Source organism: Nuphar pumila, chromosome 10 (genome assembly GCF_984573655.1).
Source record: "Nuphar pumila chromosome 10, dmNupPumi1.hap1.1, whole genome shotgun sequence".
NCBI lineage: Eukaryota > Viridiplantae > Streptophyta > Magnoliopsida > Nymphaeales > Nymphaeaceae > Nuphar > Nuphar pumila.
The window spans coordinates 112,997,781-113,023,245 of NC_143258.1; the positions used below are offsets into that span (position 1 = coordinate 112,997,781).

The 25,465-nt window shown below is 38.1% G+C and overlaps 1 protein-coding gene across 1 annotated transcript in view; it reads left to right on the forward strand.

Annotated features, from left to right (window-relative positions):
• LOC149827958 (uncharacterized) overlaps positions 1-25,057 on the forward strand; it is a 107,090-nt gene extending 82,033 nt beyond the window's left edge. The window contains exons 12-14 of the mRNA XM_090019749.1: positions 5,124-5,201; positions 17,951-18,071; positions 24,717-25,057. Coding sequence (XP_089875875.1) covers positions 5,124-5,201; positions 17,951-18,071; positions 24,717-24,820 — 303 coding nt within the window. The 3' untranslated portion in view covers positions 24,821-25,057. The remainder of the gene's footprint in view (positions 1-5,123; positions 5,202-17,950; positions 18,072-24,716) is intronic.
• Positions 25,058-25,465: the final 408 nt, after the last annotated feature.

Here is a 25,465-nt window from a genome sequence, read left to right on the forward strand (position 1 = left end):
CACAATTAAAGGAACAAGTAAATATGCAAGATCTAATGTTTAGCAGGAGTATGCATGATTTCAATGCACATATATGAACACATTATTATCTTTAGTCAAGTTTTTTTTTTCCATATACATGTTCCTATTAAATGCACACAATTTAAGTTTCTCTTCTTAATTACCGTTGCCCGCGGATACACCAAACATGTAAAATCTCCGAGGTCAAGTTAGGTTCCCAAGGTAGCTTAACATACAATTTGTATTTTATTACTGGGTTCTAAACTTAGCCCTCGACCAATATCAGGAAACACCACCACTCATCAGAACATTAGAAATCAACATCTAATGTTAGGGACATCATGAAAATCAGCATCCATTGACGCCACTTTCTTGGCATACCAAAACAACAGCTGTGTCGAACACACCACCCCCAAGTAAAGTGACAGAATCTCCTAAAACTGTGGTCAGGAGAAAGAACTTCAATATCGGGTTCAAGGGCAATAACAATGCACACAGAGTTTTTGTATCCTCACGGCCTCCAAACCGATAAGCCCAAGATTACCTTTCTTTAGAAGGAACATCAAGGGATCGTTAATTACACTATTTTCTTTCTTATCTTGTTATTAAAATCAATTCCATAAATTTGCAAATTAATATGCAATCATAAGCTCGCAAGTCAACATGCGCAGCTCTTCACGGTCTACCACCCGTGGCAACAATAGAACAATGCAATTAAAACCATAATATCAAATATGATCTTTGCAATGCATAAACAAGTAAAGTAAGAAGCACACCGACTCAAGGCTTTCACAGCCTATGATGATCCATCTTGATCGTCTATGCATTCATAAGTAAAAATCTTAAGGAACATGCCAATGCATTCTTTCCATATCACATGCTTTTCGATGCACAATCATGAATCCCAATTTAGAGATGTGCATGGAACACCAATATTCTTATGCATGTGTTCAATACAGAGTTACCGGAAGCGCCTAGCTAAAAGGGGAAGCGCGCTTCCCCGAAGCGCGCTTCGGAAGCGCGGAACGTCGCGCTTCCGAAGCGTGGGGGGAAGCGTCCCCCTTTTTTGGGAAGCGCGTCCCCCTTTTTTGGGAAGCGCGCTTCCCTTTAATGGGGGACGCGTTTCCCTTTAATGGGGGACGCGCTTCCCTTTAATGGGAAGCACGCTTCCCCCTCGCTTCCCCCACGCTTCCCCCTCGCTTCCCCCACGCTTCCCCTGTTTTTTTCAATTTTTTTGTATTTTTTTATTTTTTATTTTTATTTTTTTCGCTTCCCCCTCGCTTCCGAGACGCTTCCTATGTCGCTTTCGAGACGCTTCCTAGGTCGCTTCCGAGACACTTCCCGAATCGCTCCTAAGTGGTCCCCCGCTTCCCCGCTTCCTAAAATTTTGAAAGTGCCTCGCTTCCCGCTCCCGCTTCCCGTATCGCTTCCCGCTCCCGCTTCCTCAACTGGCAACCATGGTTCAATATTCATGTGCATGTATTCACTATTTGTGTGCATGTACTTCCATGTGACCATTCCACAAACATGCTCTCATTCATGAATCATTTCAGTTTGAAACAAGTGAACAATTCATGCATTTATGTACATGTGAAACACACGTTAGTTTATAAATTTCATATTGCATAATACTTAAACATGTCACATAAATTCAAAGTATTTGAAAGTTTTCATTCAGAACATGTATTCAAACCCCCATACATGTACATAACTAAAATCAGGAAATTTATCATGCATATTAAATGTCTGATTTCAAATATAAATACATCAAATGTTAAACATAAATTTTTTTCTTGAATTTGGCTTATCAAGCCTAGCCGAGACCGTCGACTAGGGTTCAGCCCCGGCCCAGCTGAACTCAAACAGGCCACCAGCCTGTCCAAAATAAAGTCTCTTTTATTTATAGAAACTTTGTTTGTTTGGTTTTTGGTACTTGCCCAGCCGAGCCCACTCGGTTGGCCCCCCTGCATGAACAGCAGGCCTGACAGGCCATGCGAGACTAAGTAATAGGCACAAGAATATCCCTACAAAACTAACTTAAAAATAGAGATAAATAAGCAAATGCCAAACATATCTGAGTAGAATGAGGGCAATTGTCACCTAATCCAATAGTATCTAAAGATGCATTATGTCGTCTAATGATGTACAATATAGCATGCCAAATCAATATATAAAACAAGCACAGCCTTAGGTTATCACTTATGTGCATGAAGCAATTCAATGGACATATCATGATATTTTATTATGATGCGAAGAACAAACTAAAGTGAAGAACATTTAAATGGATAAATTGTAGACCTCTCTCCCTGCTGAATTGATTAGAAAGATTAAGCACAACAGAAATCAAACATCTTGAGTTGGTACTATTTCTTTTTCACACTTGAATCCTTAATTACGTTGATGTAGATGATGCCCGATCAAATAACACAAGCTTGAACTATCTTTGGTACAACTAAGTAAAGCTGAAAAGAGTATGATATGGATTTCAATCATATTTGCCTAAATTGGCTGGTTGCTGCCAACATCTCACTGCTGGTACAGAAACAGGGATTTTTTTTTTATATAACCTGCTGCCCAACAGGTCTGGCAGAATCGACCAGTTGGGCTCGGTTCTGCCAGCCTGGTAGGCCCAGCAGGTATCGTTGACAGCGAGTCCCAGTCTGACTCCAGTTTGCCAGACTGCTGACTTGCTGACCCCTTTTTTTTTTTTTTGCTTGGAAGTACACAGATTTAACAAGTTTGAATGCCCAATTTGAATTTGTGTTCATAACTAAGTGCATGTCTCATATATACACATGTAGGCATATAAAGTTCTCTTTTCTTTCTTTTTTTAGGACTCAAGCATTTATACCAGCATCGATTTACAGCCGCTCTTATCCATGCTTCAGATTTGGTGAGCCTATGAACACAAATCTAACTTACAAGTAGGCATGCATATGTTGATATGTGCAAATTTATATACTTAGGATCATACCAATACTTTTACTGGAGGGCATGAATAACCAAATCCTTTCAACTATATGAGATGCATGCACAGATTTACAGCATGAGTATGCATCTATTAAAGACAAATACATGATGAAAACAGAAATATATTGCATGCATCCCACAATTCTATATGAATATTAAGCCATCATGAACAAGCACTTCATATGCTCTTTATATCATGATAAAAAATCTGTTTCAACATAAAAACCACATGTACAGAAATTTTATGTGAGAAAAGATTGAAAGAAATCACAAGTACATCCATGGAAAACGATATCCATCAAAAGAAACCTCTAAATAAGTACATCTACTACCAATAAAAATTCTGTTTTAGCATGTACAGAATTTTTATTGCATGAAAGAATGAAAATAATTAAGAACATTACCATAGAGGAAGATCTACACATCCTCCATGTGTTTTTACGAAAACATAGATTACACTCTTTCCATGGATTTCCATCAAATTATTGCATGGAAATCCAATCTATATCAATTTCTCACTTGATTTAAGAGAGAAAACCCATACCATGAATGAAAACATGAAGAAAAACGATGGTGAAAGTTGAAAAACGTAGGTAAATGGTTCGAGATGGCCCAAACTCCTCTTCTTCTTCATTTTTCCTCCCTTTTCCTCACTTTATCTCTCATCCTCCTTTTTTCCCTTCTCTTTCTCTTTTCTCTCTCTTTTTTGGGGTCTTTTTATAGGCCCCATAGGAGAGGTCGCCCCTCCCTTTTTCTCCAGCTCTCTCTAAGAGACTTTCCAAAAGATGAAACTCTCTCTCTCTCTCTCTCCCTTTGTTTCCTAATTTTTTTTAAACTCTTCCAAATGTTGACTTTTCCAAGTTTTTTGTTTTTAGAAGTCTTTCTTAAAACCACTAAGCCTAGACATGGCTCTATAAAGAGTCCTAATCAACTATCAAAAATAGAATTTCAGAATTAATTAATTAATTAATTAATATTAAATTACAAATAAATTCCTGAAAATTTCTAAAAATTACCAAATTAATAGGGGAGGCTTCTTAACCTAAATAAGCCCCAAATTAAAGGTTTTGTATTGAATTTAAAGCTGGGAAAACGTTGGGCTTGGATTTGGATCCAGATTCAAGATCCAAACCCATACCCAAAATAAAAATGACCCAAGATATGGATTAAATCCAGATTAGAGTAGGACCTAAATAGAACCCAAATCCATAAAGATTCAGATCCTAGGCCTTGGATCCAGTCCAATCTAACTCCGGATCCATTTCGATAAACTACTCCTTTTTTGAAAAATTGTGATTTTCAGGCCAACTGTAGCCCGAATTTAAAAAAGTAAAATAGTGTTGCGCTCAGAATTCCGAGACGCATCCAACAACATATTACACGAATATCAAATTCTGAATTTCACCCGAAAATAATCCGAATTTCGCTTAAATTTAAATGTCGGAAATAAAACTTTTTTTTTCACGTTTCGATTGGCTCGTTTAGACCTAGTTGATGAGACCTGGGTCAAACCCAGATTCAAAAACATCAATCTAAATTCGATATTCAAACGATTTTTCTCTCAGACAGCCAAATTTTCGAAAATCTCAAATTTAACTAAGTGTGAAAATACATGACATTACAAAATAGGCACTTGAGGACTCAAAAGGGCTGATCCAACTAGTCGTTGGACCAGCCCAACAGCTATATTAAAAAATAAAAATAAAAATGCAAAAAGTAAAAAGATAGGTCACTCCCTAAAGGACTGACACCTATTACAATAGAAAATGACTGAAATATCCCTGACGGGTATTGCAGTTTACATAAATTTGATCATTTCATTCCTTGGATACTGTCTTCCCTGCATATTCTGCTCATTTTGTTCTTTGTTCCATCTTCAAAGGTTGTACTATTCTGAGAATATAATTTTATGCCTTAATGTATATTCTAGTGCCTCATCATGCACTATGATTCTAGAATCCTAGGTCATGTAGCACACTTGCAGTGAAAAGTTTAGCTTTTTTTCTGTTTTTTCGGAATTTTCAGTTATGAATTTGATCATGATCTGGTACTAAGGTTACCTGTGATTCTGCTTAATTTATCATGTGCATACTATGAAAATCATGATGCATTCACTTTTGATCTTTGTGCTGAGACTATTTATCTCATGTTAGCAAAATTATGAGAACAATGGCTCCAGTGGTTTCGAACAGCTGGTAGAACCCCTCAAAAGTCACAGAGCTGTAATTACTGTAAGTTTTGTCTGACTCTATATAATACATGGTTGCTTGTTGAATTTTTTTATCAGACACTTTGTTTTATGGACATAAATACATTGAGGCATGTGTGTGCTGTTGCTGTTGTTGCTGTTGTTGCCATTGTTGGCTACATTTTTCTAGCCCCCTACCAAATTTTGAAATACCATGGTGACCTCCGACATTAATGTAACCAACAAGGAGATTTCAGAAAACTTGTTGAGACCATACATTAAGAGATTTGTCATATTCTCAAAGTGTAACTAATAAATGTGCCTCTTATAAAATTGCTTTAACTAAACCTGGTAGCAACAATTCGTGAGGGGCCAACAACTTGTCCATGCCTATTTTTTTTATTAAATGTCAATGCCTACTAAAGGCCTGGGATGTTAGCATTATATATATATATATATATATATATAGATAGATAGATAGATAGATAGATAGATAGATAGATAGATGATTACATTTGGTCAGGTTGCCATGAGGTCCGAATGAGTTTTTTTTTTTTTTACATGAAACTAACCTTACAGATGTTATCTACATGTTTTACTTAGTGGGAATCAGTTTTCAATCATCCAATTATGACACATAAGCATAATTTTCTGAGTCTTGAAAAATCAATGGCACATAATGTGTGATATTTTCTTTGCTCATAAAATCATGTTTTTGCATCATAAACACATGATTCATGATGAATCCATCCATGAGGTCCAATAGGGTCAGCATGACCTGCACATATGATTTCTAGCTCATTCAGACAGTCAGGTCGACATTACTATATATATATATATATATATATATATATATATATATATATATATATATATATATATATATATATATATATATATATATATATGGGGCCATTAAAATATGAGAACTATCATGTGCACTGAGATTTTCATGGTTTTTTTGTTCTTTTATCTTAAATCTAACCATATGGATGTGATATGCATGTTTCGTTTTATAGGGACCTGCTCTTGGATCATCCAATTCATAAGCAGGAATTCTTAAAGCTTAAAATTCAACTGTAAAAAAATGCATAAGTCTTTAAGCATTCAAAAATCATGTTTTTTTAGTGGAAAAAACACGATCCAACAATCGATTCTTAGCAAATTCACCATGCCAAAAAATGTGTTGGGCATGATCGATTTACTAGGAATCCACACTTGGATCATGTGTTTTCGATGAAAAAAATGATATTTGGAGCCCTAAAAAATTTACAAATATTTTGAGCCATTGATTTTTCGAACCTTATAAAAACCCACCCATGTGTCAGAATTGAACGCTTCAAGAGCTAATCCCTATAAAATCCTTTCCCTTTTTTCTTTCCCTTCCTCTTTTTCCTTTCCTTCCCATCCCTTCTTTCTTTCCCTTCCTCTTTTTCCTTTCCTTCCCTTCCCTTCTTTCCCTTCCTCTTTCTTCCCTTCCTTCTTTTATTCCTTCTCTTCTCTTCCTTCGTTCCTTTTTTCTTTCCCTGTCGCAAGGCAGCCACCAAGACCCAAAGTACCCTTTACATTAAAAGCTATGTCACAGGGATTCGGCCAGCCGGGTGTGCATGAGGGTGTGGCACCCGGTGCAGTCAAACCGACCCTGGGTGCGGTCAAACCGACCCTGGGTGCGGTCAATGCATCCAGGGTCATAAATGTCCAATTTTTTGACTTAAAAAAAAGCGCACAATGAAATGGGCTGGGAGGGGGATTAGGGCAAAAACTTTTTGCCATCTCCTCCCGACCCCAGCGCTGTGCCTCTCTATCTCCAACCCAGATTCCAATGTGAGGATTTCGGCAGATATGTCTCCATTCTCTCTCTCTTAATCTCTCTCCCCTCGTCTCTCTCTCTCTCCCCTTGTCTCTCTCTCTCAATTTGTCTCTCTCTCTCATTTTGGCAGCTCATAGATGGGTCACACTTTTTTTTCCAGGGCCGTTGATGCCTTGGATGCACAACATCTATGGCTTCCAAAATGAACCGCTGAAACACTGAGAGTCTTTTAGAGTTTTCAATATTTGGTTTTGAACCTTCTTTTTCAGTTTTTTTTTTAAGTAGATGGGAAATTCATGATGCAACAAGAAGCGGAATCGCAACTGTGCAGGTTCCATATTGCTGATAACATTTCTACAAAAGAGATTGTTCGCTCGCTCGCTCCAACCTTTCCTGTTTTTTACATCTATGATTTGTCGGCTTCTTTTTGTTAGACTTATGGAAAATACCAACATGATGAACAAACCACAGTTTGCGCACCCAATTATTCCTTGCAACGTTTGCTTTTTTCTTTTTCTTACCAGTTTCGTTCTTTTTCCTGTTTGATGTTGTGTTGTGTGCTCCTCATGCGATTAGTCATTCGCATATTTAGTCATATGCAGACATCTATGGCTTCCGAACAAAGGAATGGATAAGCAAGTAATTAGCGAGTGACTGAGAGATTTTATTTTAAAAAATGGAAATTATTTAAATTAGCCAAGAATCTAGGTAGGTAGTTACGGTTACGACACTACATTTCCCATGCTAATCCAGATTTTGATTTCCATTTCTGGACCCTATACATTCCAAATCAGATTCACAAGATGACAATATTGCAAAACAACCCTTGTAAATATTATTGTTTGAATCTACATTTAAGTGCATTTTTTGTGATTTTAAGCTGCCAACAAAAATTGCTTATATGGATCTTTGAGCTTATTGCTAAACACAACTTTACGTACTACTACTATATTTTTTAGAACTTATTGTATATGTTATTGACCTTGCATTCAATATTATCAATCTTGATTGTGTGCATAATTGATTTTAATATAATATTTTTTTGTTTTCATGACAAAAATGATGGATAAAGGGAAATGAATTGTGTCATCCTTATCCCCACATGTAAGTTCTGCTGCTAGTGTTGCTGGTAGAGGTAGTGGTAGTGGGAGTGGGAGTGTTGATTCAAGTTCGTTAGCTGCAACATGTGATGGCAGGGGGCCACTATGGGCACATGTGGATAAGCTTATAAAAATTGGAGGAGGTGGTGAAAACAAGAGATTTCGATGCAAGCTTTGTGAAAGAGATTTTGTTGGGTCTTACACAAGAGTTAAGGCTCATTTGTTGAAGATACCAAGACATGACATTTCAGGGTGCAAAAGAGTTGATGAGGCAATGCGAAGACAATACAAGAAAATACAAGATGAATATGAGAAGAGAAAGATAATGAGTGATTCTTGTGCAATTAGTGTACCCTTTTTAAGCCACCAATAAGATGCTCAAAAAAGAAAAGAAAAGTAGATGTAGGAGGTAAAGGAAAACTAATGATACAAGCATCATTCAATACATATGGAAGGGAGGAGATGAATAAAAAAGTAGGGAGGTATTTTTATTCTACTTCACTTCAATTTAATGCAACTAGAAATCCTTATTGTTAGGATTTAGTTACTTCATTGACAAATTGTAACTTGAGTGGCTATGTACCTCCAAACTCAGAAAAACTATGAACTACACTTATTGCAGAAGAGAGGGCAAATGTTGAGAGATTGTTAGAGATTAAAAAATATTCATGGGAACAAAATGGAGTTTCCATTGTTTCTGATGGGTAGACAGATATTGAAGGGCGTCCACTAATTAATTTTATTGCTTCTTCGCTTAGTGGCCCAGTATTCTTGAAAGCAGTTGATGCATCTGAGCAATATAAAAATGCAGAGTATTTGAAGGGGTTGTTTATATGAATTCGAGCAACTTAGAGGATCCCTTCTTCTGTTAAATTATGTAATCAATCATGTATGTAATATATATATTTTATATATATAAGGTAATACATATACATATATTAATATATATGTATATGTATCTACTTATTATATATATAAAATATATATTTTTATTTGTTTAGCCGTAGGGGTAGTTTAGTTTTTTCCACTGTTTTACGCACATTCACTTTTATGAATGTGATTGTAACTTAATTTTATTTTTTTTTCTTTATATTTTTTATTTCTTTTCTTTTAAGTACCAAAAGGTACCTTGGGGGGCCCACTCAAATTGACGTTGGGCCCCTCTAACGTCTATGAGTGGAGCCCCTCCAAGACCCCTTTTGGTTGTTATAAATAGGGGCTCTCCCCTTTGTATTTTCTCATGGCTTTGAGTCAAAGCCCAAGTGCTCAATAAAGTTATTCCAATATTTTTTATGCCGTTGTGCATTTGTGATATTTTGTGAGTTGTGCTTTTGTGCACAAGTGTTCTAAAGTGTTCTTATTGTGCATGTGTGCCAAGTTTATTATCAAGAATATTAAGGTCTTGATCTTAGTATCTTGTTGGAGATACTTTTACATGGTATCAGAGCCTCGTTGAAGAAGGGGAATCGTGCATCTCTTCATTTTTGAAGTGCCTCGTAAAACGTGCCTTCAAGCTATTGGAGTTTGAAGTAGATCGTCTTCTTCGGGCAATATTTTAGAAGCCTCTTTTATCAAGAAAGACTTGAAAATCTTTTGAGGTACGTGTTATTTTTTATCCTCTATCCTCTCTAATGGGTGAAAAAGACTCCCACTTCTCCCTTGGTTTTAAACTGAGTGTCTCAAGCTATCATGTTTGAGCCGGCAATATGGAAGCCCATATCAAAGGAAATGGTCTTTGTGGGTACGTTCAAGATTCAATATCGGAACCCAAACCCAAACTTACAATCATTGAAAAAGGGGATATTAAGATTCTTGAGGGAGAAGATAGACAAAAAGCCCTAGAAGATTATTCAAAAAAGCATGATAAGTGGGAGATGAAGAACTTCAAGATCTTGTCTTGGATTTTTTCGTCCGTAGAAACCAAGATCAACGCCAACATTATTAAGTTCAAAAAGGCCTCCGAAGCTTGGTTGTACCTTCAAAAAATGTATACTTCAAGGGATTTATCACACAAGTATTACCTCCAAAAGAAGGCATTGACCCTTCAACAAAACGATTTGTCTATTCAGGAATATTTTGCCGAACTATCATCTATTTGAGACGAGCTTGCTATGCTCGAACCAAAATGGAGCGGAGAAGCAATTGAGTTAAGACACAAACAACTAGAGGAAGATCAATTCTTCAATTTTCTAAATTGTCTTAGACCTGAATTTGAGCAATTTCGGTCCTCTCTTCTATCCGCCTTCACATCTCCCTCTATCGAAGATGTAATCACTAAGCTAAGTGGCGAGGAAACCCGTATGGGGATTAGTAAGAATAATCCTAGCATCCTTGCTACACCTTCTTCTCAAAATGATTATGAAGGGGTTAATGTTGTGTCAAGACCCGGGAATAATATGAAGGCCTACAGACCTCCTCATTTCAAAAATCAAGATCAAGGAGAAAATGATCAATATGGCAAAAGAGACTATAGCAAATTAACTTGCCACTTTTGTAAAGAACTCGGGCATATCAAACCCATTTGCCCCAAATGGAAGAAAATACTTGCCGCGGCTATGGCATCCCAACCAGAGGAACGACCTTCTTCATCAAATGAGCCTCTTTCCCTTCAACAAATTATGGATGCTCTACAACCTCTTCTCAAAGGAGGCATTTCCGGAGCCGCTATGTCATCTTCCTCATCTCTCGGTAAGACATCTTGGCTCCTAGATTCCGGTGCATCATTTCACATGACTCCAAGTGCTTGTTCTTTTCCCGATTTTTCTAAAAATTCTCTTCCATCTTTTGTCTCAACGACGGATGGAACACCTCTTGAAATTAAAGGAATGGGCAATTTTGAAAAACAAGACTTCTTTATTCCAAAAATTCGTCTTATATCAAAACTAAACTTAAATTTATTTTCGGTTTCTCAACTCTCGGACTATGGTTGCGATATAAAATTCTCTTCTAATAAATGTTGGATACAGGATCGCCAGTCCGGGAAGTTGATTGGGGAAGACTCTAGGAGAGGAGACCTCTACTATGTTGATTTTCTCCAAATTCCCAAGAACCAATTTTGTAATGTTGCTCAAAACAAAGATATTCATGTATGGCATAAGAGATTGGGGCATCCCAACATTGTTAAAATCTCTTATTTGCCTTTTATTAAGCATGTTTGTAATGAAAATTTTGTATGTAATGAATGTATTCTTGCGAAAATGAAAAGCTTACCTTTTACTCAAAGATCCATGTTTACAAAAAAATCTTTTGAAATTGTTCACTCCGATGTATGGGGTCCGGCTCCGGTGATATCTAAAGGAGGTTTCTCATACTATGTTATCTTTGTGGACGATTTCACTAGATTTAGTTGGATATATTTTCTTAAACATAAACATGAAGTTTTTTCGATTTTTAAAACATTTCATATGATGATTTTAAATCAATTCAATGGAAGTTTAAAAATTCTTAGAACCGACTCCGGTGGCGAATATCTTTTCAATGAATTCAAAAGTTATCTTGAAAGTCATGGTATTCTCCATCAAAAATCTTTTCCAAAAACCCCACAACAAAATGGTTGGCTGAACGAAAACATAGGCATATCATTGAAACAACTAGAACCTTGCTCATTTCATAGAATATTCCGAAAAGATTTTGGGCTGAGGCAGCCCTTACATCGGTCTATCTCATAAATAGACTCCCATCAAAAATTTTGAACAAGGCTTCCCCATTTGAAAAATTATACGAAAAAGAACCTGATTATAGCAGGTTAAGGGTTTTTGTATGCAAATGTTTTGTCCTTACTGATAAAAATGACAAACTCTCCCCCAAGGCCATTCCTTGTACCTTTCTTGGTTATTCTGAAACTCAAAAGGGTTTTTGGTATTATGATATTAAAAATGATAAACTATATGTTTTCAGAAATGTAAGCTTTTTGGAAAATCTCAGTGGTTTCGAAAAATTTGAATCTAATGACAAGAATGTAGACTATTCTTTTCTGCTTGATCTGTTAACTGAAGGTGATGAAACTAGTGATAATGAGTCGAATCAGAATGACTCAAGTGATAATGAAACCAGTCCTGTGTCCTCTTCATTTCATCAACATGTCAATGAGGAACCGCATAGAGATCCCATAACCTACACTCATAGAGATAGAAATACTTTCAGAAGTAGCCTCGAAAGATATGATGATGCTAGTGGGACTGCTTCTCAAAGTGAGGAAAACCTTTGTAGGACCGAAAGACATAGAAAAACCCCTTCTAGGTTCATCTCATATGAGTCTTTTTCACCTAAACATAGAGTCTCTCTAAGCGCCATTCATTCTTACATAAAACCTAGAAACTTCGAGGAAGCACGAAAATGTCTTGAATGGATAGTCGCAATGGATAATGAACTCGAAGCTCTAAGAAGAGCCAAGACATGGGAATTTCAAGATCTTCCTAAAGGTAAGAAAGCAATAGGGTGTAGATGGGTGTTTAAGGTTAAGACTAAGAGTGATGGGTCCCTCGAGAGATACAAGGACCGTTTAGTTGCAAAAGGATATAGTCAAGAATATGGGATTGATTATGAAGAAACCTTTGCCCCGGTAGCTCGAATGGTCACCGTTAGATGTCTTATAACCGTTGCTTCGATCAACAAGTGGAACATCTATCAAATGGATGTTAAGAATGCATTTCTAAATGGAGATCTAAATGAAGAAGTATATATGGATGCTTCTTCTGGAATGGAGTCTCCTAAAGGAAAAATGCTTCGCCTTCGAAAAGCACTTTATGGTTTGAAACAAGCCCCCAAGACTTGGTATGATAGGTTTAACTCCGTAATGTTAGAAAATGTTTTTTCATCCTGTTTTACTGATACTGCTTTGTTTGTTAGAAAATCCAATGCAGGGATTGTTATTTTACTTCTATATGTGGATGCCATGCTTATAACCGGAAAAGATTCTAAAGGGATTAAAAGCATAAAAACAATTTTAAATGATAGATTTGAATTGTCTGACTTGGGATTTCTAACTTATTTTTTGGGTATTGAAGTAGCATACTCTAATAGAGGGTATTTTTTGTCTCAAACTAAGCTTGCATTTGAGATTATTGACAGGTCAGGTATTACAAATGATAAGGTTTGTGAAAGTCCTGCTATAGTAGGAGCTAAAATGAAGATTGATGATGGTGTTCTTCTCTCCGATCCTAGTCCCTACAGACAACTTATAGGATCGTTGATGTATTTGAGTATTACCAGACCAGATATCTCTCATACAGTGCATACTGCAAGTCAGTTCCAGCATGCACCAACTCCTACCTTTGAAAAATGCGGAATATTTTTTTTTTTTTCTAAGAGTCGCGGAAAACTTCCCAGAGACCTGGGGTCCCTACAGTTCCAATTTCAGTTGGATAACCACACACCACAAAGCAACTTACATTTATCAATCATAACCAATCCACTGAATTCTTTTATTAATGAATCAATAAGAGTAATATGTTCCATGTCAAAAGTGAAATATCAAATTGCAGGAAATCAGAAGAACTAAAAGAAAATAACAGTAGAGTCACTCTGTCCGTAAGTGAAGCCGTCTGAAACAAATGTGACCCTAGTATCCCTCAGAAGCGAGTCGACTTCACTGATCACCTGTGCCTGTGAAAAACCAATAAAATAAGAGGGTCAGAAATCCGAAGAATTCTGCGTACAGGTTTCCCTAATGAATCAAATAAGAAAAAGAGCATAAATAAGATCCATGTAATATTTTGAGGAATACAATTATAATCAATTACTGAGTCAATTAACCATTCATGCATAATTAAACATTTAACAGGAGGGAATACGAAATATGTAACATTGATCACAACTTAATCAATAAGGCAATTAAATGCAAAAGAGCTCAACATCATACAATGATCAACATAAACAACCAAGTGGACAGGTAAACATGCATGAACTAATACATAACAAGAATATGCATGATTTATGTGCAATGCATGAACCATTTATTATCTTCCATTTAAGTTTTCCTCTTTCTATATGCATGTCCTATTAAATGCACACATCCTTAAGTTCCTCTTTTTAATTACAGTGGCCCGCGGATACACCAAACGGGTACAATCCCCGAGGTCAAGTAGGGTTCCCGGGCTAGCTTCACACACAATTTGTATCTTATTACCGGGTTCCAAACTCAACCCTCGACCGATATCAGGAAACAGCACCATCAATTGGAACCTTGAAAAACAACATTCAAGGTCGGGGACACCAGGGAAAACATCATCCACTGGCGCCACTTTCTTGGTATACCAAAACAAACTCACAGCTGTGACTAACACACCACTCCCGGGTAAAGTGGCGGGTTCTCCCTAAAACCGTGGTCAGGAGAAGAACCTCAATATCGGGTTCAGGGGCAACAAAATGCACACGGAGTTTTTGTATCCTCACGGTTTCCCCTAAACCGCAACATCCAAGATTCCCACACTAAAGTAGGGACATCAAGGAGAAAGTGAATTACACTATTCTTTATTTTCTTTTATCTAATTATTAATTCGTTTCTTTTACATTTGCAAATTTACATGCAAAATTAATAACATAAGCTTGCACATCAGCATGCTAAACTTTTTCACGGGACCACAGCCCATGATCACATAGAACAGTGTGGTAAAACAATAACATCACCTTTGATTTGTTGCATTGCATCAAAATAACTAAAATAGAGAACAACTGGTTTTCGAGGCTCACCCAGCCTCTGATGATCCAGTTGACCATCAATGCATTCATAAGCAAAAATCATCAATCACATGCCTCCCTGCATAATTTTCCACATGTTTTTCGATGCATATGTATGATAAAATTTAAAGATATGCATGAAACAATAATATATTTATGCATGTGCATGAGTTCACTATTCATGTGCATGTACTTTTATGAAATCATTTCATACACATGCATTCATTTATGATTTATAAGCACATGTGGACATTCAAGCACTATTGTACATGTTACACCCACATCGATTTCATGTATGTATATGCACTTAAACAAATTTTTCGATAGCACAATACTTAGGCATGTCAGATCAAATCAAAGCACATGAACAATCTCAATCATAACATGTATTAAAATTACCATACATGCATATAACTAAATCTGGAAATTTAACTTGCAAATTTAAAGATCTAGCTCTAGAATCAAAATAACACTAAGTGTTAAAGTATACACGTAATATATATATATATATATATATATATATATATATATATATATATATATATATATATATTTTCGTGTAACATTTTATTCATGCACCCAAACCAATTCCCTAATGACATGTCATGCAAAGAATCTCAAATACCTGTAGAAGAGTTGGTGCTTGGCTGGTAGTGAATAATACCTATAAGTGAGGTTTTCCTTTGTAAATATGATGTATGGGCCTAACAAGTATTTGGTAAATATACATGAACACCTTTATATTTCTAGTAATATTTCCCTGAAATTTCCAGAAATAAATGAAGCACTGAAACTCTTCATGAGAACCACTTCAATCGAAGCATCATTAGGTATTTGGAAAGTTGAATGTGTCAGAGGCAGCTGCTGTTAGCCATTAGAGACAGACTTCAACAGTTTGTGAAAAGAAAATCTGTTAATAGGATAAACAAACCCACGAAAAACAAAAATTTCCAAGACACTTCTTTTAAGGTCTTCCGGTCTGGTCTTACTAGAAGGGGTGTTACATGATGTATCTGTTGTGCACCTCAAAGGGATAGTTAAATGGAGTTTCCATTGACTCATGAAGAAAAAATGCCAAAGTCTGCTTTGTTATCCAGTATTTAGTGAATATTACAGATCATGCTGCATCATCTTTTGTCTGGGAATATTACAGACTAATTTAATCATGCTGATATGTGGCCAGAAGGTGGCAAGCAACATGCACCAAAATAGACTGGTTATTGGGTTAATGCACATTATCTTCTTGAGTGTTGTCTTTTTTTTTTCTTTTTCTTTGTTTCAATCCCAAATACATATTGGTGTCATGAAATTTTAGTTGCTATTTAACTGAGGTATATTTTCTCTGTACTGATCAAGGTATTTTGTGTACGATGGACTAAAGCACTCATGCATAGAGGACCAGCATTACTTATACTGAGTTAGTGACTTGGTTTGTTTGTTCCTTAAAAAAAACAGGCCAGCAGAACATACATTTACCCCTCTTCTTCCCCTTGAATATATGCAAAAGCCAATGCCTGACATGGGTGCCACACGATCTTGCTAGGTCTGTGCACCCCCTTGCCATGCTGCCAAAGTATGGCAGTCAGCAGAGACTCACTCGGTTGGCTGCCAGCCATACCCATCACTCATATTTTAAAAGTTTCATTTTAAACTTTGTTTTAAAAAAATTGTTTATTGAGAGTAAAGGTTGCTGCCCAATAGTCTGGCAGTAACCATTGCCCTAGGGCTCAGTCTGCCCCACGTTGGCCAGACTGTTGCCTAACCCATACCTGTTTTTCTTTTCTTTATGAATTAAAATCTCTAGTTTACTATACAAATACCTTCCACAAGCATGTTATTCCATAATAACTTCCAAGAAGATGAAAAATACATGGATTTCATCCATGGATCTTAGAGTAAACATCTAGATTTACTCATCCCTATGCTTTTACACCAAAATACCTACATGGAAGTCGAACCCATGTTCGTTTTCCTTACTTGACCCACAGGAAAAACCCGTACCTCTTACGGTGGTTTTCCGGTGGCCGGAGACGGCTGTCGCAGAGGGGTGCCGACTGGTGACGCTCCTTCCAACTGCTGTGAAAGGAGATGCTCGAGGGGCCCTTGACGCCTGCGGATGGCCGGTAATGGGCTCCTTCCTCCGGCGTGCGCACACACAGCGAAAGAGAGAGAGAGATTGGGGGAAGGGAGACGAGGGAAGAGGGTGAGACCCCCTCTTCCACCTCCCATTTATCGCCGAACCCCCCCCCCCCCTCTTTCCCCTTTTCTGTTCTGCTAAAAACCTATCGGGCAACCCTTATCGGGTTGCCCCTTTCTTTAAAAGGGTTACACAGGGGGTGCGGCTCGGGTCCGGACCCGAGGCCCGTAACCCGACCCCCCACCATATGGATCCATCAGTTGGATCCGAATGGATCCAACTGTGGATCCTCGGATAATTAAAAAATAAAAATTAAAATTTTATTTATATATTATATTATTAGTTTTATTATGAATATGGATATAAAGACCATTTTATAGATCTTAGATCCATATGTTGGATCCATTTGGATCCAACCTTAAATACTCGGTTTTTCTTTTCTTTTATACTATTAATTATTTATTTAACTATTATAAGTATAGTTTTAATACCCCATTGTGGGTTATTTACACGTTCTTTTATGGATCCGGTAACGGATCCGAGGCCCAAATTTAGAAAAATACTCGTTGTTTTCAAATAAATTTAAATAAATAAATTACAAAATTTGAGGTTATTACATATATATATATATTGACAAATAAATAGATAGTGTTGACAGATGAACAGGCAATTTAGGTTTCAATGTTGTATTCTGCTTAATCTGAAACTGTCTGTGTTTTCATTGTTTGTTTATATTTCAAAGTTTAGAGGCAATGTCAGCTGTTGATTTATAGATTTCTTTGAATACATGTATAAACGTATAACTCTAATCCAACACATGCTTTCCACTAGACAAACAATAGAGATCACATTTGTGGCTGCTGATTTGCAAAACATGTGATAAAACATTGAAAAGAAAAGCTTCCACACTCTAAGTGGGTAGGAGGGACTGATTGCTCTATATACATACATGCACACACCTTTTTATGTGCATATATGATCTAGTATACATGTATTTTTTTATGCATATTTCTTGGATAAATTTTTAGAATGTTTGCATGCTTATAGTGACCAAAATTAATGACCAGTTTGGGGCTTCTGGAGAAATGATTCATAAGGCACTACAAAATGCTGGGCTTGCTATTCCTTGTACTACTACTAAGTGTTTGACTGACGCTGTGAGTCTTGCACGGAACATTGCTATACATGGTATGTGAATTTTCTATTGTTATGCTCATTTAAGCTGCATGATATAAATTCGCTAGTTTATTACTTGGATTTCTGTTTGCAACTTCTGATACTTGCATGTTTTATGGTTTTCTATGTTGATACTTGAGGTTCATGCTCTCTACCAAGCTTTAAAGGCTAGAAGTCAGTTTTAGAATTGTCTCTTTTGGGAAAAGATGAAAATAGGCATGCGTCACATGATTGTTGTTGTTAAAATGTTCGTGTATATTATATATATATATATATAATCTATTTTGTATTAGTTTGCCCGATAGGGGCATTTTTGTCTTTTCACATGTAATTATAGTTGTTTTCTAGAAACAACTATATTCTAGTTTTTTTCTAGTTTTTCTTAGGTTATTTTCTTTTTTTATTTCTTTTTTTATTTGCCTTTTGGGGCCTCACTCATAGTCATTTTTGATGTATATAGATAGGGGTGTGTTCCCCCTATTCCTTTCATGGTATTCCAAACACCTCTTCAATAATACTTTTATTCTTTTACATTATTGGTGTTGCCCTTTGAAGGCTTTGTGTATTGTCCCATCGTGGACTTCTTGCTTATGAACTTTTGTGCCTATTGTACCTTTGTAATTGTCCACTATTGGACTTGTTTGGTGCTTTTGAACCTTATCCTCATAATTCAGCATACTTGATTACATGGCATCAAAGCAAGGTTGTGCTCTTGGTCTCTTGAAGAGTGACCATTGAAAGATCATGATTCGGGGATCGACATACTTGCGGCAACTTAAGTGGAGGAGCTCTTCCGTGTTCTTCCACACTCTTTCTTCTCTCTAAGCTACAATGGAGAATGAGCAAAAGATTGATCTCTCCTTCAAGTTGAATGGTACTAATTACATGATGTGGGCATCTGCCATGGAAAATAACCTCAAAGGCAATATGCTTTGGGGATATGTGATGGGGTCTATTCTGGAACTTTAACTCAAACTCACCAAGATGGAAGGAGGGCAAGAAAAAACTTTAGAAGGAAATTATCGCATAAAAGCTATTGAGGATCATCAATCCAAGATAGAAGATTGAGAAAGCAAATATGCCAAAATTCTCGCATGGTTTATGAACAATGTTGAGCTCAAAATATGTGTCAGCATCGTCAAATTCTGCAAGGCAAATGATGCATGTTTTTTATGAAAGGTATGTATATACAAAAAGATCTTGCAAGACAATTCTTTTTCCAAGAAAAAATACGTACCATCAAACAAGGGGACTTGAGTGTCCGTGATTACTTTAGCAGTCTTAGTCCCTTATGGGATGAACTATCTTTTTTTGAACCCAAGTTGCTAATGAAGATGTTGAACTAAGAAGAGAGCAAATGGAAAAAGAGCACATTTTCCAATTCTTACATGGGCTTAGGCCCGAATATAGATTTTCTCTTCTTCATGTATCTAAGCCTCTTCCTTTGGAGGATGTCGTTGTTAAAATGTAGCTCTTAAAAATCATTATTGTAAATATAAATATATATATTTATATACATAGAGATATATTTACATATAATATATTATATGTACATATATCTCTATATATATAAATATATATATTTATATATTTTTACCTGAAAGGGTATTTTTGTCATTTCCTGTTTTGCGCATATTCCCCTTTAGAATATGTTGTAAATTTCTTTTTTGTTTTTTATTTTTTGTAACATTATGAGTTGTCTTGATCACTTTATAGGCATACGTGTTTAGGATCACACACACATATTGTACACCTTCGTCAATACCAATTAACTCAGACTATGATCTCTATGGAGAGTCATTCAATAAAATTTCGCGGACGAAATTATTTTAAGGGGGGTAGGATGTAAAACCCAAGTTTTTGTCAAAAAAAAAAACTTTCGGACCCGGGTCGGATTCGATCCAGACCCTTTTTTCCCATTGGGGTTACAAATCGTTATCGCGAGGGTTTTAAACCCTCACCTTTTTTTTCTTTCTTTCTTTTCTTTCCCTCGTAGCCGCTCTGTTTCCCTCCTCTCGTTTCTCCCTGGAAAAATGGAAACCCCGCTGGGGTTTCCCGATTCATACCTCCACCCGGGCCCCTTTAAGAAGCCGTGCGAGGGGAAAGAGGGCACATGCGCCTCTTTCCTCCTCTCCCTCCCGATCGCCCTCCTCCTCTCTCTCTCTCTCTCACTCTCCCTCGTCTTCCTTGATTTGTCGGAGCTAGCCCGAGTAACCCTCCCGTCCGACGTGCCCCGAACACCACCGACTCCCTGCGGGCGATTGCGACCACAACGCCATCCTCACCCTCTCTCTGTGTTCACCCGCTCTCCCCTTCTGATCGACCTCTGAGCTTCGACCTGTGATCCATCGCCGGTGACGCTGACCATGTCGGCCTCTTCTCAGGTAACTCTCTCTCTCCCTTCGTTGTTCCTCTTCTTCTCCTTCTTTCGACAGGGGCGACGCCGCTGTCGCCTGAGATTTTTGGCAGACAGGGCGACGCCATGCCTTCCCTTGGTTTGGCAGGGGCTTTACTTTTGCCGATTTCCTTTTCGCTCGCCCTCTGACAGGCCGGCAGGGACCAGACCCCTGTCGCCTGGGCCTTCTTTCGATAGGTTGGCAGGGGCCGAGCCCCTGCTGCCTTTAGTTCCTTTGACAGGCCGACAGGGCTATGGCCCTGTCGTATCTTTTCGGCAGACCGACAGGGGCCAAGCCCCTGTCGCCTGGGTTCCTTGTAGGATAGCAGGGGCCAATCCCTTGCCTCCTTTACCTTCTCGGCAGGGGCTTCACCCTTGCCCTTTGTGTCTTTCCCGGCAGACAGGGGCAAGGCCCCTGTCGCCTTTGGTTTGGTCGACAGGGGTGATGCACTGCCCCTCTCTGTCTCCCTCTTTTGTTTCGGCCGGCAGGGGTGATGCCCCTGCTGTCGTTGGGATTCCTTTGACAGGGGCTTTGCCCTTGCCCCTTCTTTTTCCTCGATAGACAGGGGTTCGTTCCTTGTCTCTGCCCTTTTCCCCCCTCTTTGGATGTGTTAGCTAGGGGCTTCGCCTCTGCCTCCTCGTAGTTTGCTTAGGCAGGGGCCTCACTCTTGCCGTTTGAACCTTCTGTGTGGCAGGGTAGTCGCCTTGCCTCTCGGTTCTTGTCAGGCAGGGACTACCGTTCCCAGGTTTCGTCAGGCAGGGGTGAAGCCCCTGCCATTTCCAGATTTCTGGCATATCCTCTGGCCCTTATCTTTCTTTCATTCTGTTTTTACTATACTAACAGTTTACTTCTCTCAGCTTGCACAACGGAGCTTGTTCGTGCCCCGCAACTTGAGCTGACATCACTTACGTTCAGAGACGATCGAAACCTCACAACTTCCCAAGGTAAGGGAAAGTTGCGCAAAAAGGGCAGTAGATGAACTGAATTAAGTTGAAATAATTAATAGTCATTCTAGAGATGCCTAATCGTACTTTATTTCCTTTATGTACTTCTTTGCTTTGCGTATTTAACTGCCTGCACGCTTATTGGTTGAGATATGGTTTCGTACCTCATGCATTATTTGCATATTTACATATTTACTTGCTTGTTTAGATATTTGATCGATGTACAAATTTGTACCTCGTGCATTTTACTTATACATCTTTCGCTCGAGGTGTGATTTTTGCATATCGAGTATTGCTTAGTACTTTGCTATCACACTATAATGTTCCCATGCTCACAGTTATTGTATACAAGTCGATGCAGCCTTTTATATATCCTGTTTTTGTTAATTTTCGAAGGATGCGAGTTGCGTAACAGTTCCTCCTGAAAGGATTCCTTATACGAATCCAATTTTCAAATGCACCGTTTTGCAAAAGCGAAAATTGGAAGTCTTGCAGGTTGCGAAAGTGCAACTAAGTTTTTCAAGACAATACTTTCGAATAAAATGTTTTATAACTCTAATTTGATATTTTAATATGATTCAGAAACTCTGAAAAGGGTCACAACTTATCAAGGGTGCTACCTTGCAATGCAAGCTCGAAGGTTTTGGGAGTTTCAATATATATCAAGCAAGTCTCTCAAATTGCCGTGTCTTTGGAGAACAGAGGCTAGACCCGCAACGATCTCCTGCATGCAATGTTGTATCGTCACTTCAAAAGAGTGATTCGAGGCAAATCTCGTATCGTGCAACATGCCGTTATGTTAATATAAATTAAAAGACTTGATCTTATGAAACAGAGTAATTATTGTATCACTTCTCTTATAAAGTGACAACTTGGACATTTCGTCTCTAAACTAATTGTGGGTTTTAAACCTTTAGCAGACAACTTGTCAAGGAAGACTTGACTACAATGACCCAAACGAAGATGCCATAAGTCTGGCTTATTACATTTCAAGACTCTAGAAGGAGAACTATGATCTGTGGATCGACTCAAAAATGTTGGAAAGGAAGGAGCTGAAGGGGTCACGGCTACAGTAGACGACGACTTCAAAGGCACATGGGCTTCTTCAAAGACGTACATGTTCCCGCGCCGTTCACCTTTAGCGAGCGTCTTCTTGGTGTGAAGGTCCTTAAGAGAAACAGAAAAAGGAGTAAATTCAACGGAAGAATTTGTTTCATCAACTAATTTTGACACAGATAGAATATTCTTTTGAATAACAGGGGTGAGTAAAACATTGGACAATGGTAATTGAGATTCATGCCAAGAAAGAGAGACATTTCCAGTGTGAGAAATGGGGTGGTGAGAACCATCTCCTATGACTATAGTGCCATTCCCAGTGTAAGGAGTCAAGTGAGAAAATTTTCCTGCATCAGAAGTAACATGTGTTGCTGCCCTTGAATCAATATACCATATACCTTCATCATTTTGACGCAAGTTCATCTGATTGAAAGTAGTCATAAGGATATTCTGCACGTCCTGTGGAAGAACCTGTCCCTGAGGAGTGTGTGTAAACGTCTGAATTGCCCTCTGCCCTGAGCGACTATCTGGCCTCCCTATTTTGTTCCGGTTCTGAGGATTGTACCAGCAATTTGCTTTAACATGTCCCCGCTTGTTGCATAGAAAACAAGTAGGAACACGTCCACCTCGTGATACACTGCCTGAGCCACTGCCTCCTCCACCTGGTATAGGTAGTAATCCTCCTTTGTTCATAGGTGTTCCGTTGGGACGAGGAGGAGTAAATATGACTCCTGTTTGAATAGGAGTACGTGCCATCATCACAGGATGAGCATCATCTAAGGAATGTTCCTGATTTAAACTGACCTCATATTGCAGAAGCTTAGATTGAAGATCATCAAAACATGGAAGAACTGAGACAACCTGAAGTGCCGTACAAAACATGCGGTATTCAGGTCCAAGGCTACCCAATACCTGTTGTACCATATCCTTATCTGATACAGGACATCCAATGGCAGCTAACTGATCTGTAATCACCCTGACATCCCCCATGAACTCTGTAATAGTTTTGTTACCTTTTCGCATGGATTGGAATTGCCACTTGAGTTGCAAAGCCCGAGATTCGGAAACCTGAGAAAAAGAATGAGCTAGTCCATTCCACAACTCGACAGCAGATTGATCATCAGAAATAGTTTGTAAAACACGATCAGAAAGCGTGGAAGTGATGTAAGCAACTAATGTCTGATCCCGTTGTACCCATATATCATAAGCAGGATTGGTGGTTCGAAGATGACTAACCTTCCCATCTTCACCCGTTATCTCTTGCACAATATGTGTAGGTGGGGCGGGTGATCGCCCATCTAGATGCCCATAAAGACCATGACTGCGAATGAAAGGCACAATTTGGCGCTTCCAAAGTAAGTAATTATCATGGGATAACTTGTGGGTCATGAGATGAGTAAGAAAACTAGGGTTCAACTTGGAATCCATGGACTATACGAATAATGGGATGAAATAACAGGTAGGAAATAGGAATGGGATAATTTCGTACGGACTGTACTTACAGTATATTGAAAGAAAACCAGCAATGCCGTGTGGTCCTTTAGAAGCACATACTGGTCCTTATGGGTCTTCTAGATGATTGATTTCCGCGCCCGTGCTCTGATACCATGTCAGAAATATCAACCTGCAAGAGACAAAAGAGAGGTAAAGAGAGAAGAGAGGAGTTGGCGGCAATAGGGTTTACCCCTTTTCTCTTATTATTTATATGTATTGTACAAAGTATAACATTACACAAGTAATAAAAGTAAATTACAATATGCCACCACCCTCTTGGGGTGCACACGCATCCCGAGGTGGACCCTTGGAATGTGGTGCGGGTCGGATCCATGATCCAAAACTAACAAGAACCCTGTAGCTCCCAGTTAATCTAGACAGATTAAGCAATTTGTGCTTTCTGCTTCTAGGACAGATATAAGCAATAAGTGTCTTGTGCTTGTTTCAGTTAATTTCGTTGCATCATGGCTATGATTTACTTGTTAGTAACAACCCTTCTCAAAATCTTTCTGGAAAAAAGGAAAAGAAAATGAAAGTTTTTTCCACTCTCATCTTAGCCTACTATATTCCTTAAATCAACAGTGAAGATTTAAAATGGCCCACAAGATGGTGCTGTTAAAGTGGTCCTCTACAATATGGCTTATCTTCTAATTTCTGGAATGCATAGAAGAATGCTGACCTTTTTCAATATGTGAATTTTCTTTTCTTTTCTAGTGATTTTTTTGGAAAAGATCTCATCTATGTGATGTTTTGTGAAATATTTGCAGGTGATGCAATTGTGCTGAGTCCAGGTTGTGCAAGTTTTGATGAATTTGAAAACTTTGAGCACAGAGGGAAGGTCTTTGAAGAGCTGGCTATGCAGTCTTGTTAACTTGTTTCTTCATCTTCAATCTAGTTTCTCCAAGATCTGGTTGTAACAGGAGGGCATGCACCTAACACTAGCTCAAGGATGTACACACCTGCAATAGGGTATCTAACAGCCTGAAGTTGCACTTCCACTCAATCCAATAATGTATATAGGAAGAAGGATGATGCATGCCCTGAAAATGTTGATACAGCTGTCAGAGTTTGAACATTGCTTTCAATCTCATCTTTCTTGTGTTGATAAGAATTATGTCCACTTCTCTGTCTTCGTAGAAGTAGCAAGTCATATATATTGGTTCCTTACTGCTTACTATTAGGAGGGCATTCGTAGCATTTAATTGCTTGCTATCTTAGGCTAGAAGTAGCAAGTCATATATTGGCCGCACTTTCAGCTGTGTTGTGGATTGTCATCTGTTTGCCTAGTTGCTTCCTTGAACTCCTCAACATACTATTAGGAGGGAATTCCTATGCATTTGATTGATGGTATTGTTGTGAAAATGTCTACGAAGAGACAATACACATGCAAGCACTAATACTTCAGAAAAGATGTGCACAAAGGCACTCAAAGAACACTTGAACAAATACGCAAAAAGCGTAAAATAATGCAAACATGCACAAATGCATGTAATATGAATATATTGAATAAAAGGAG